We start from the raw sequence: 13,499 nt of genomic DNA on the forward strand, positions 1-13,499 counted from the left end.
CCCTATAATATAACAAATATTCCAATTTTAATTACTGCTTAGAATCTTATAAATGTTTGGAGGCTGAATGGCTTCAAAGTGTAGTACATTTAGTTTTGGTTTTATAATATTTTATTCTTTCTTAATTCTAATGTGAAGTGATGATGTCAGACACTCCTTTGGAGGGCAATAATGTTGTAAGCGGACAAGAAGAGAGCAGAAAAGAAACAAACAAAAAGGTCAATATGCTTTTGAGTCTCTGGACTTCACTGGTAAATCAAACCTTTTGTTCAGTTTTAACAGTTGTTCATGCAGTTGTCACCTTTGTCAACACTGGAATCATCTTTTGAGGTTCTTAATGTAAAGAAGTTTGATGGTAATCCCAAACCCTATTCTAGTTCCATTATTACTTGTTTGAGGTGTGGAGTTGAAATTGTGCTGAAGATGTATATGTTTTTCAGCTGCATTTGCTGTGGACCCCCTCTATCGCCAGACAACAGCACAGTTTGATGAAGGTGGAGCCAAGGGTCTTTTAATGAACAATCTTGGTGTATATGGTGGATGTAGGGTGCTCTTTGATTCACAAGAAGTTCCTGCAAAGTGCATGGCAAGTCAAAATCAACATGATGTTTTAGATACAATTGATCTTTCTTTTATGAGAGGTGTGTTGCTCTTTGAAAAATCCATGAAACTGTTGTTACATTTACAAATAGAAGCATTCAGTGTGGACTATGTTGACTTTCTTTTCCTTATAGATTGTGTTGAGCAGATGGTATCAGACATGTGCACAAAGGATGAAATTTCTCCAACTATCAGAACTATTGTCAATCAATTTGATGAAAATAATCGGAGGCCTGCTGATTTTCAATTTCATAGCCAGAATTCGGTTGAAGAGCTTGATACAGCTTTTGATTGTCAAATTGAAGCTGACAGAGAAGAATATGACAACTGCACAACCTGGAGTGATGATCATGATAACCAAACATTTGTTGTTCATCTGGGCAGTAATGATGCAGATCCTAGTTTTCCTAGTTACCCTCAGGTTTTGTTATATTTCAACCAGAAAAAACATTTATTTGTCTTGGTTGAGCTTTTAAGAATATACTTATGTGGATGATGAGCTTGTTTAAAAAACTTCCGAATCTTGTAGGAAAATGAGACATTTCCTTCCCAAGACCCTGATATGGATGACAGATTTGAAAATGTTGATGGGTATTTAATCTGTAATATGGGTTTTAATTCAAAACAAAATGCATGGGCAGGCCCTGATCATTGGAAGTATCGAAAATCTAAAGGTGCGTTTTGGAGGCTGACTAGGGATTGTAATTTTAAGGATTGTATCGACTGGGCTTTCATGTTTTTAAGGATTCAGTATGGTAATTGCTTTTGAATTTTTTTGTAGTCCCAGAGGTTCACCCTACTGCTGAAGATGGGCCAACCCTAAAATCTAAGCAGATGAGGAGTAAGAAACAGGCTGAAGTTGATTTAAATTTCACGAGTTCTCTTGAGAGAAAAATGACAGATATATTTGCTCCACCCAAGAATCCGAAATCAATACTGCTCCCTGAAAGTAGACTGCCTTGCAATACAAAACTTCCTGAGGACTGCCACTATCAGCCAGAGGATCTTATCAAGTTATTTCTTCTGCCTAATGTGAAGGTAGTTTAAGATTTAGATACCTTCAAATTTCTCTCTTTGAGTACAACAACAACCACCGAGCCTTATTATTTATATACGTACATGATTGTTATTCTTTCTTCAGTGTCTTGGGAGGAGGGCAAAAAGGTTCTCAGGTAAAATCTTGTGCCATTTGCTTCCAATAATTCCTTTTACAGTATCATCTATTTCTTTCTACTTGCAATATGTAGAACATTTTAGAATGTTTTCAGCTGTCCCTAGATTGTATTTCATATTCCTGTCACCCTGTGTATTTGCAGATGGATCTAGAGAACAACCCAATGACTATGAGGCATTCCCTTCCTGGGATAATGGAAGTACTTATGGTGGTGATCCTGGCGACTATGAAGGTGATGTTCATAGCGACGTAGAGGACTCTGACACTCTTATTAGCCAGCCTCGTCAGGTGGGTTTATGAATTTTATTGAATAACTTAAGTACTTGGTCTTGATAATATGGCAACTACTCTAGGTATTATAAACTCTTATGAAAAGATTACAGTTTTCATCAATACATGCTAATTATTGCAGTAAAAATAAAAGTACATGCTAATTTCCCAATAACACAGGTCAATAAAATTGAAGTCCAGTACGACAAAACTTCCAAACAAGTTGATGTTCAGGCACTGAAAATCACTCTGTGGGACCATGTTCAAGAATCTGCTAAACTGTCTGTTCAGGTATACAAAGATTTCTTCTCCTTTTCTTAAAGACTGACTAGTACAAGTACAACATATTTTTTGTTCACTTATAAACTTGTTTTTATTTTCTTCGCCTACTGGGTTTCCCCAAATAAAATGAATTGCTTACTACAATTGGTTTTCTTCATGACATATGTCATTTCAACTTTCTTCTTCAGGATTCAGTTGCATTACTATTGTCTGTTGTTGCCATAGGATTTTATGTTTTTGTAGATAATCAATTTAAATTCTCTGTCTGTTTGTGGCTGAATGAAAAGTTCTAATTCTTGCATTGATTTCTTTTCTGACCTATTCTTCATTCTAAAGGGTGAACAAGAAATCTTATCTTTCAAGAATATGTTGGCCAATTTTCCTGGCGAGTGCAACGCTGCCGCAACTATTAGTGACATCTCTCCTCATTTATGCTTCATATGTCTATTGCATTTGGCAAATGAGAAAGGATTGAGCATTCAAAGCTGCTCCAACTTGGATGATCTTGACATACACCTTCCACATGATGATGATGCTTTAAGTGGAACAGTTTAGATTACTTAATCAATATATTCTCCCATTCAGGACTTAGAAAACAGTTTGGTAAGTGCTCTTCACGATTTCTGTATGTACCATCATAGTCATAACCTCGTAATGAAGAACTTCCTCCATCATTTTTGGGATAGTAGTTAACAGATGCTAGATAATAAGCTGGATTATATTGGTGCACGGGCTTCTCTTTGTTTCACTCACTTTACTAACAATTTACTAATAAAAAACAGATAGGAATTTAATGTGCTGATTTATTTAGTAAGCTAGTAATTACATGGTTGTTGCAATAGTATGAAAACAAGGATTTGATTTAAATACATTAGTAAACCATCATTAAAATATCACTTAATTATCAACTGATGTTTTGGCCTTGATGCACTTATTTATAACTTGTGTTTTAATTTAATGTTCAGATGGGATTTTAGTTCTGAAACAAGTCCAAGAAAGCATTGAGGTAGTAACAACTAACAAGCCTCTTGTCAGTTCTTTTGGTTGGAGGAAGCAAATATTACTTCGGTTTTGGTGGTTTAAATCTCGTCAATAAGTTGTTGACCTTTCATGATGTACATTATTTATGTGGTTCATTCTATCAAATGAATTGAGAAAGTTGAATGTAATTTTTATTTTTTTGGGTAGATGCTGACCTGTACTTATTATTGTGTATTGGGAGTGAACCTCAGTGGAAATTTATGCTGCAAGATCTTCAAGGGATTTACTAATTTAGTTACAAACTTTTAAATATTAAGACTCGTTTAATGAGAAAATTCTGTAGATGGTGTAATGATTTTTTATACTCAATGAGTTATTTATTATTCATATGCTAATAGTCATTAACTAATTAGTGAAAGTAATACAAATAGGCGAAAATTTATTTTTCCTGCATTTATATAAACACGATTAACAAGAAAACACAAACATTCATATGTAAAACCTAACTAAAATGCAATGGTTCTCTCGAAGTTGTCAATTATCTTTTGATTCAGAATGACGCAATGAGCCAACATGTTTTAAAATATGTATCACTCTATTACTACTTTACCATACGATAGTGTTTTAGCTCTCACCATCCATGCTGATAATTGATCTCATAATTATAATTCACCAAAGGTGTGTTGTATTCCACCCACTTAAATTAATAACACTGCGTTGTATTACACTTATAGATCCATATTAATGACACTTGAATTAATAACACTAAATTGTAAGATTCAAAAGGCTTTCTTATGTATAATATAATCACAACATCTATTGATTTATAGCTTTCAACAATCGTACATGTGGAATCATTATCACAAAATGGATGTTAGAAATACAACAACATTTGTTTTTTACACTTGTCCTTTTTATGAACACATATGGTACCTAAGATTATATGCTATTACCAGCATTTGAAATGACTTGTCTGAAAACTATAATCCAAAAACCACTCCATGAAGGTCATGCTATGTTTCTAAGCACTTTGAACATTCCCATGAGACTGAGTATTTGATTTGGTGACCCCTTCTTTCCATCCTTTCTGACGAGCTCTAAGTTCCCACAATGCGGTTAGCTTCTTCTGCGCTGCTAATGCCAACTCGGCTTTCTCCCTTGCCTCCTCACATGTTTCCATCCCTGAATTACACTTATCTGCCTCTTTCTGATATTGAGATGCAACCTTCTTTGCCTCAAGCAGAGCCGTGTCAGCACGATGCTGATTTTCTGTTGCTTCATTTTCCCGTAGCTTTAGTTCTTCCGATAACAGATCTGCAAAATTCTTTTCTGTGTCTCCACTCACCTCTGGATCAGGCTTTGCACAATCTGTAAAACAATTCCAATCGAGAAAAGACAAAACAGTCGGTGAAGGAAGTTGAATCTGAAACCCACAATAAAAACAAGTATGTTTACAACATTGCAGCTGCGGGGCAAAGAAATTTTCTGTTCTTGTGCTTTTATGTCATTTCTTACTAGAGTCTGATAAAGTACAACGGCAATCACACAACCTTTTAACACAAGGTGGGTAAATTGTAATCCGAGGTTTATCCAGTACTGTACAAGACTAAAATTTCTTATTCATCTTCAAAGTGGGCTACAACACACCTTAACCATGAAGCAACATCTAATCCAAGCAAGTTCGGTAAAACATCTGAAAGGCACATGGAAGAATAACTTCGCAACACTAGCGAAGTAAAAATCGTATACCATGGTACATGAAGTATTAGATTGTTGACATAAAACAAAAAGCTACACTAGAAGGAAAGGTTTTATGTTTTGGCAATATCTTTTGTATTCAGTACACAGAAGGCATGTGATGCTTTCATCCTAAAAGTTGACATTCTAGGGAGAAATAACAAGTTATCTTGCTGCTTGAAATGAATTAACAATGTTACTTCAACTCCTACCAGTACCGCCAAACACATTTGTATTATATGGGAAAGAAGATAATAAATTATTGAAACCAACCTCCAAATGAAGCATTGCTCAGCCCTGCAGAGACACACAGAAAGAAACCAAAATGAGTACATATTCAATTAGCAGTTAGATTAAGAGAAAGGAGCAGCAAATTATGATAAAACAAACATTCAATTATAATAAAATTGCTGCCATAGTACCAAAAAAATGAAATTTTCATTTATGTGGTTATTGATTTGCCAATTTATTAACAAAGGAGATAATAATAATGTTCCAAGGTTTTGGTACTTAGTTACATATTTGTGTATGCCTATGTCCTATCAATTTGGCACTGAATGAACGGATTAACAAGGCTACAATTTTAACAGCATTTAGTTAGATAAACAACCGACAATTAATTAAAGAACAAGGTCTTTTTCATATATATCAAATTAAAAGCTATAGATCAAGTTTCTTGTAAGCCACCGACAACTATTCAAAATTAAAACACTGGCTACTGAAGTGGAGTCTCTCAGGAAAAACCTAAAAAATCATGATAGAAGCAAAGTTTCATCAAATTAATCATACTAGGACATAAAAATGAGAAGGTCACTTAAATTGCTAAAACATAAAGAAGAGTCAAGCTTCAACTTTTATTGCTGAACTAATATCCATGTTATGCAATAAAAAACTCTAGATCCCAGATAAAAAAGTTTCTTTGATTGCGATCCAAGCCAGGATTGAATGACCCAATTAAGAAAAGATAAGAAATTTGAAGAGAAAATGAGTTGGGTAATTGAGGAAGTGATGAAAGCAGATCTGGGAAGTAGTAAGTACCTTGGGGAATAGAAAGAATAGGTTGGGAAGAACAATCACAAAGGCAAAGGGGACATGAAGAAGATGAAGCAACTAAGCCTTCCATGAAATGCCAGTAGAGAGGGGGACCCACTATGTAACCTGCTATGCAAAGTGCTACAAACCCCAAACCCATCCTCATAAGAACAACCTTCCCAGACATCTCTCTCTCTCTTCTCTCTCTCTTCTCTCTCTCTTCTCTCTCTCTCTTCTCTCTCTCTCTCTTAACAAGTGAAATCTAGAGACAGAGAAAGAAGTGATGGGTGTGGAATGAAGGTCAAAAAGGTTGTATCTTTGTACTTAAAGTCATTCCCTTTGACCTTTAAATCTAAGGGATTTCTGGATTTTTATGTTACAAATGCGACCAGATTATATATTTAGGCTAAGCACGTTCTTTCCAAAAGCTGTGATTTCTACTCTCTTTTTTTTATTTGAGTTGATTTCTATTTCAAATTTCATACCATGATTTATTGATGGATATTTTTTGGTTTATAAGAAAATTGAGGGGATAGAAGATTGGTTTTTTTAGACTTAACCACTATAGTAAACTTATTGACTACTAAGCTATATAATTAATATTTATGAATCATTACTATAAAAATTTATATATAATTATTATATTATATATTATTCATTTATATATAATAATTTATATATAATATAATAACAGTATATAAGATTCATATAAAGTTAATACTAAACATTTTTTATTCAATGACACTTGAGTTTAATCACTTTAATGAGTGTGTAGAATATGATAAAGATTCTTTACACTTACTATATTGTGGATATTTATATATGTAATTATTGACCCTAAATGTTTACTTAAAAATGGTTCCCTAAATGTTTACTTAAAAATGGTTTTCATTTACATGATATATAATATTACTCATCTTGTTGATATTTATTTATAAAATAAATAAAATATGTTTTGACACATATAATAATTGAGAAAATACAAAATACATATATATACAAGAATTTTGCACACTTTCATCTTATAATTTATCTTGAACCTGAAATAAAAGAAATAAAATTATGAATGAAAGATGATACTCATTTCATTTTATACTTTTTAATGTTTTAACTTCTTCATGATATTTCAAATATTTTAATATTTTAGAAACTTAATACATATTTATATTTTATTTTTCAACTATACTCTTATTTATTAATCATCTTTTAACCTCATGATTCTCATTTACTTTAAATTTAATTTCCAACATAGATTAAATAATGTTATTTTAATCAAATTTTTATAATATTTAAAAATTTATTAAAATATATATATAACCTTGAACATCAAAAAAATATGAATTGGTGGAATATGATAAATGTGTAATTTACACTTATATTTGATAGATATTAAATTCATAATAATTAATCTTTTAGTTGAATCCTCACTAGCAAGATCATATGGATAGTGATTTTTTCTAAAATGGTTTTAGTAGACAGAAAAGTAGAATTTTATTTTATATCTTAATTGGTATAAAATAATTTTTTTAGCATAAAATGAAACCACTTGTACTCTCTTAATTTACAAAATTGTGGTAAATTAAAGATGAGTGTTAATAAGCATCCCAATTCCCAAAGCACCAATGGTTTCATCCCACTCTTACACGAGTACACCATCTTTTTTATTAGCAAAATTGAGCCAATTTTTTTGGAAATTAAAATCTTTATTACTTGAACCAATATGTGTGGGTTACTACATAATTAATCTTTTAAATACTCATGATTAGGGTTAAACCTTTTTTAAGCATTAATCCATGGCAGAATAATAATATAGTAGCCTTGGTCATATATTATTTTGTTAGATTCACGCACAAGACACTTAGATTTTCTTAAACATATTGTTTTGAGTTTCATTCCGAAATTGATGTGTATTGAAAAAGGTGCACATATTACATGCTTACAACAAAAAGAATTATTAGAACTTTAATACAAGTCATGTTAACCCAACACTCGTTAAAACATGAAATATAAAAATATGAATGAAAAGTATAACCATAGCATTTCCAAAATCTTTAATGCATCACCTTCGAATATAAATTTTATTTTATTCTACCACAATGGTAAACATTTCCTTGATAGCTAGGGAACTCCAATTACAATTAGTATCATTATTCCCTAAGACAAATAACAATGACTAACATTTCAACTTTAATATCAACCCACAACACTTCTTCTACATAGGTACACAAATAGAAACACCAGAATTGCTGACTTGCATATTGTGGATAATGGAATACCATATTTTCCCTTCTCAAATAACCCTCTCAAAAAAGGCCAATAGCATATTATCAAATATACACTACACAATATCTCACATATTCCACACCCATTATCCTCACTCTTAAGTGGTTGCAACCCCAACAACTTGATAGCTATTGCTACCAATTGCATAAACAAAATGGTAGTGCCTGCCAAAAATACTGGTGACTCATTGAATGTAAACCTTCCAACATTTAAGTCATGTACATCATTCCCATAAGAGTTTTCATCTTTTCTTGTTATCTCAAACACAGTATCAGACAACCTAAGCAACTTAAATAGTGCACTCAAAAATCCTAAAAACCCAGCACTCACCATTTTTATTCTTGACATTCTTTGATTGTTCCACCATGCTCTGATTGATAGCCCTGTTGCCAAGTACTCTGATAGAGTATACACCATGTGAATTGTGAAAAGAGTTAAAGGAATCCATAGACCTGGTCCCTGGATTAAAAAGAAAAAGACATGAGGATAACCTATACTATATATGAATATATACATGTTATATATGAAATAAGAAGTACTAACTATAAATTTTACCTATATGGTATATAGAGAAATGTTGAGGGTTAGATTATTAGACTAAAAAAGTTGACAACAGATGATAAAATAAATGAAAGTTGCCTATTATTTTTAATGCTTATACCTGAGGAAAGAAAGTGGAGTTGGTAATGATGCAATATGCAAGGAGAGAGACATAGCATGTTTCACTGATTGAGCGCATGCCCCAATCTATGATCCACATATAAGCCAAGAACATTCTGAAACTAAGGTTACCAAAAAGGGTGGCAAAAATTGGAGAATGCCTGCTAAAGAAAATCTCAACCATTCCTGTGGCCCATCTCTTTTGTTGGGTCATTGCATTTGGCAGAGAATTTGGAGCACAACCTGTGAATCCAATTGGGTTTGGTGTACACATTTCTGATCTCCAACCCTTTCTATGTATTGTAAGCCCAGTTTGGACATCCTCTGTTATTGATCCATACATCCAACCTACCTGAAATTCAAAAACAACCACCCCAACTTTCATTTCTAATTTTATTATTAGAGTGACATGTGACACATATCTCCTTCATAAAGATAAGAAAGTTTAATGTAATGAAGATCACATGTCTCACTTTTGCTGTCCCATTTGTGTACCAAACTAATTAAAAACTGACACATAATTGAAAATAAAAATAATAAAAACATATATTTTTTTTATATCATTTGGACGAATATAATTAGTCTAGACGCAGAGACAAAAAACTTTTTGAGAGACTTGATTCTCGTATGGTTTAATGATGTTTAGAGTAGTGGCAAATCATTTCATGTTAATGGGCAACTTGAGTTTATATGTATTCTTGCAGACCTGTTGTCCCCAGCCAGTGGCATATTCATATCCACAGTTAGCAACTTGAGTTGCTGCATCAAGAGCCTTTGAAACATTGATATCATCATCAGCCACATAACTTTTCCCTTCCAAAGCAAGGGCCACTGATTTCACAAGCTCCTCTGAACCTCCAAATTTTTGTTTCAACTCCTTCTCTGATATCTTGTTTCCTGCAAGATCAGCAAGAAGGACTAAGATAAACGAGATATTAATATACTATCACCTCTCAGATTTAGAACTGTATTTTTAAAAACTGAAATCAATGGAATATTGGCAATGTATATAATGTTAAGCACCCTTTTGTATGTTATGTGGAGAAAGGCCATAAATAACTTTTCTTCTATGGAAGCAGTTTGTTCCAGAGTAGAAAGGTCCTTGAAGTCCTGTTATTCCAGCCCCAATGTACTTGAAAATGGAGAGAAAATTCAAAGTTTAGCATATTATGGTTGCAAAGCATAGTAATTTATGTTAAGTATTTAGTTACATACCTTAAACAAAATAATCATCTGATTTCCAAAAGGGTCGTCCTTGAGTCCACCATAGAATTGTTGGGGGCATTGAGCAAAAGCAACTTCTTTTTCTCCAATGGAATCAATCAAAATGCACATTGCATGCTGAACAATGTTTGGATTATTTACAAACATGTCACAATCTACGTTCAGCATGAATGGTGCATTGGTCATCAATCCAGAGACTCTTGTCTGAAATTAAGTACAATTGGAAAATGTGAGATGATTATATTTTAGATATGCTAAGAAGATTAAAGAAGAGAATATCTTACCAACACATTCATAGCACCAGCTTTGTAATGGTGTGGGTGCTTTGGTCTCTTCTCTCTAGATATGTAGATCAACTGTGGCAACCCATCTAATAGCCTTTCCTTATCCCCCCATATAACCTTACAAATTCATAATGTCAAATAGGTAGAATCTAATTAAACACTGAAAAAAATATTATCACTGTTTTATTATTATTGACTTTTCACTCTTACACTAAAAGAATGATAAATAATATATTTATTGTATAAATCTTTACACTAAAATATTATTTTTATTAAAGATTGAGATAATCAATAAATGACTGACAATGTTAAAGGTACTTGCTAAAGAATTCCGAACATAGAATGTATTTTAACAGTTTAACGTAATGATGTATTTAAGGTTTTAAAAATTCATGCATTTTATTTTTCAATAAACATTTTTTATGTTTGAATTTCTTAAATATGTACATTTTTTGGAGCAAAATATATCCCAATTAATAGTTTAATATTACCTATTAATCATTAAAATAACAATTTAAGAATGATGCTAATTGCAAAACCCAACATAGTTACCCGTATAATGGTTGGATGATTTTTGCGGTCAGTGTTTGAGAAAACTGCAAATTCTCCATCAAGTTGCCATGAATTTGATTTATGGGAGGCCTCTTCTATTTTGCGGCTAAGATCATCATACATTTCCTGCCAACACAACCGTTTTGGATTTTTATGGCTCGTGACACAATCAATTCGTGTATCACTTATAAATCAATTATTAATTTATTTTTTATAATTTTATATATTTAACACTTACTTTCATCTCTAACCATTCTTGTCTAAACTCTGGTGTTGAGTCTTTGTATGTAGAGGCCTCAGGCTGCTCATCACGAAAGTACCTGAATGGAGCTCTAACTTGCACATGGTACTTGTTACAAAAGAGAATCCAAAGCTTGGCAAAGTTTGAGGCTTCTTGAAGAGAATATAATGTAAGAGGGGAACAACTATCATCAGAAACATAACAAGATAGCTTGTTAGTTGGGTAGTCAAGTGCCAATAGAGACAGAACAGTGTTCAATGTGATTATGGGGGGTTCAAGTACAACGTCTGCTGTTGTCACAAACAAGTCCACTGCTGGAAGATTTTGAACCCTGCTCACAAAACTCATTATGTTATTCACATCAACATTAAAATTAGAACATCATTTCATGTCATTTTTATTGAGTACAACAAGTTAAAAGTGAGGCAGGATTTTTATCATTCTAAGTAAAATATTACATGGAAGAGATTAGGGGAATTGGATGGGTCCGTACCTATAAATGGAAGAGTTTAGGCACTTGAAAAAACTCAAATCGACTCTAACCATTTTGCTCTAGTTCAATTAGGATTAGATCGCTCAAGTAGGTCACTAAAAACTACTCAACCATGTTAAAAAGGTGGTTTGCTTTCACACGTATATAATTGTTTGCTTCAATGAGGTTTTTGTTTTGTGTAATCAAAAGTATTCTATTAGAATTAATTCTTTTGAGATATGAGACTGTCACTCCCAATAAATATCATCTAAGAAATATTGAAATATTGACATAAAAAAGTGTAGTCATAATATTATTATATATACTAATATGTTGAAATATCTATTAACCCACATATTAATTTTTTATTTCTTTTCCCATTAGTATTAAACATAAGATAGATAAATAAAATACACATTGGCCCTTTATATTAAAATTTATCTATTGCATTGAATTTATTACAATTTAGAATAAAACATTGATTTGATCCTCCATGCATGATACAATAACTATTAAAATAGTCCTTATATAAAATGGTCACCAAGAGAGCCCTCTAAATAAATTCTGAAAGATTAAAATACTTGTGTATTTTACAAAGGTTGGGAACGTATGAGGTAGCCACTTTTCTTTGAAGGGCTAACTTGGTAGTTATTGTACCTTTGAATACCTAATATGATGTTTATTCTAAATTTATAGTGTTGTTGAAGTTGTCACCTTTTTTAAGTTAATAGATAAAAAAACTCAAAAGGTTGATAATTAACGCATCATCAGAGACAATTTTTGGTATAATAAATATAGATTGCTGTATATATAGATATCTATAATAATAACACTATAAACACATGTAGTAGTAAACTAGTAATGAGAAAAAGATGCAAAACAAATGGGTGCGTATATAAATACAGTATATATAGTATAATAAGGCCATAATGATAATGAAACAGATAACAACTAGATACCTTTGTAAGAGACGATCTGGGTAAGTTTTGACTAGTGCAGGAGTCCATTGGGATGTGAAAATGAAAATCCAAGATAAGGTGAACCATGATTCGCATATCAAGGCAACGAACCAAGGGAAAGAGTAGTCATTGACAGAGATAATGCGATAACAAAGAAGTGATATGAGGAGGAACAAAATCAAGATATCCGTTACCCTTTTAAAATTGTGCTTATACCAACATTTTTCATAGAGGGGGAGAGAGTTTTGGTTGGACATTATTGAGTTAAGCTAAGGTGATAAGAGTATTCGATTTTATGATTGTTAGCAAATGTCTTTTGAAACATTTATAACAGAGAAATGAGTGGTATATAGCCATTGTTCTCTAGTTATTTTCAAGTGAATTTGTCTTTTCTGGATCCATACCATATATCCAATTCGAAAAGACAACGAACAAGGCCATCAGAATCAAGATATTATTGACCAATTGGATTAGGTAATAACTAAAACTATTAAATTCGTTGTCTCAGTTATTTTATATTTTGAAGTTGTTATATAGAGAATAACGTTTTTTTGGGTATGGAAAACTAAGTCATCGATCACATGCAAGTGACTAGATGTAAGTTTGGCTTGTTCTAAAAACAAGCATCTAATGTAATTTAACTGGAGCAAGGTACCATTCACTACTTGTGCTTATAGTTGGGACCAATATGGAAAAAAAGGATTCTATTTCAAATTTTTTTTTTTAAAAATGATATTAAAAATTTCTT

General features: G+C 32.2%; 3 protein-coding genes across 8 annotated transcripts in view; 1 reads left to right on the forward strand and 2 right to left on the reverse strand.

Annotated features, from left to right (window-relative positions):
* Positions 1-3,618, forward strand: part of LOC109351764 (condensin complex subunit 2-like) — a 5,379-nt gene extending 1,761 nt beyond the window's left edge. Inside the window, exons 4-14 of one of the 3 annotated variants that reach the window (XM_019593379.1) lie at positions 151-218; positions 295-355; positions 441-641; positions 735-1,027; positions 1,130-1,274; positions 1,388-1,638; positions 1,742-1,772; positions 1,917-2,062; positions 2,225-2,335; positions 2,663-2,929; positions 3,292-3,618. In XM_019593379.1, coding sequence (XP_019448924.1) covers positions 151-218; positions 295-355; positions 441-641; positions 735-1,027; positions 1,130-1,274; positions 1,388-1,638; positions 1,742-1,772; positions 1,917-2,062; positions 2,225-2,335; positions 2,663-2,881 — 1,526 coding nt within the window. In that variant the 3' untranslated portion in view covers positions 2,882-2,929; positions 3,292-3,618. Of the gene's footprint in view, positions 1-150; positions 219-294; positions 356-440; positions 642-734; positions 1,028-1,129; positions 1,275-1,381; positions 1,639-1,741; positions 1,773-1,916; positions 2,063-2,224; positions 2,336-2,662; positions 2,930-3,291 lie in introns of all 3 variants that reach the window. The other 2 variants (XM_019593377.1, XM_019593378.1) reach the window with 2 other exon arrangements.
* On the reverse strand, positions 4,089-6,357 carry LOC109351766. The gene is made up of 4 exons (XM_019593381.1): positions 6,339-6,357; positions 6,083-6,297; positions 5,318-5,341; positions 4,089-4,675 (listed from the first exon to the last, which is right to left on the reverse strand). Exons 2-4 carry the CDS (start codon positions 6,261-6,263, stop codon positions 4,329-4,331), a joined length of 552 nt encoding a protein of 183 aa, XP_019448926.1. The 5' UTR covers positions 6,264-6,297; positions 6,339-6,357; the 3' UTR covers positions 4,089-4,328.
* LOC109351763 (cellulose synthase-like protein H1) lies at positions 8,187-13,067 on the reverse strand. Of its 4 annotated transcripts, none has more exons than XM_019593373.1 (9): positions 12,752-13,067; positions 11,318-11,654; positions 11,083-11,205; positions 10,528-10,647; positions 10,235-10,447; positions 10,043-10,151; positions 9,726-9,916; positions 9,021-9,371; positions 8,187-8,818 (listed from the first exon to the last, which is right to left on the reverse strand). In XM_019593373.1, the coding sequence occupies exons 1-9, from the start codon at positions 13,006-13,008 to the stop codon at positions 8,270-8,272; spliced, it is 2,250 nt and encodes a 749-aa protein (XP_019448918.1). In that variant the 5' UTR covers positions 13,009-13,067; the 3' UTR covers positions 8,187-8,269. The 4 variants fall into 4 exon arrangements, with proteins under 4 accessions (XP_019448918.1, XP_019448917.1, XP_019448919.1 ...); XM_019593372.1 differs by having other exon boundaries at positions 10,528-10,644; positions 11,080-11,205; XM_019593374.1 differs by having other exon boundaries at positions 10,528-10,644; positions 11,080-11,205; positions 11,318-11,651; positions 12,752-13,008.

The sequence above is a fragment of the Lupinus angustifolius genome, chromosome LG07, assembly GCF_001865875.1.
Source record: "Lupinus angustifolius cultivar Tanjil chromosome LG07, LupAngTanjil_v1.0, whole genome shotgun sequence".
Lineage (NCBI taxonomy): Eukaryota > Viridiplantae > Streptophyta > Magnoliopsida > Fabales > Fabaceae > Lupinus > Lupinus angustifolius.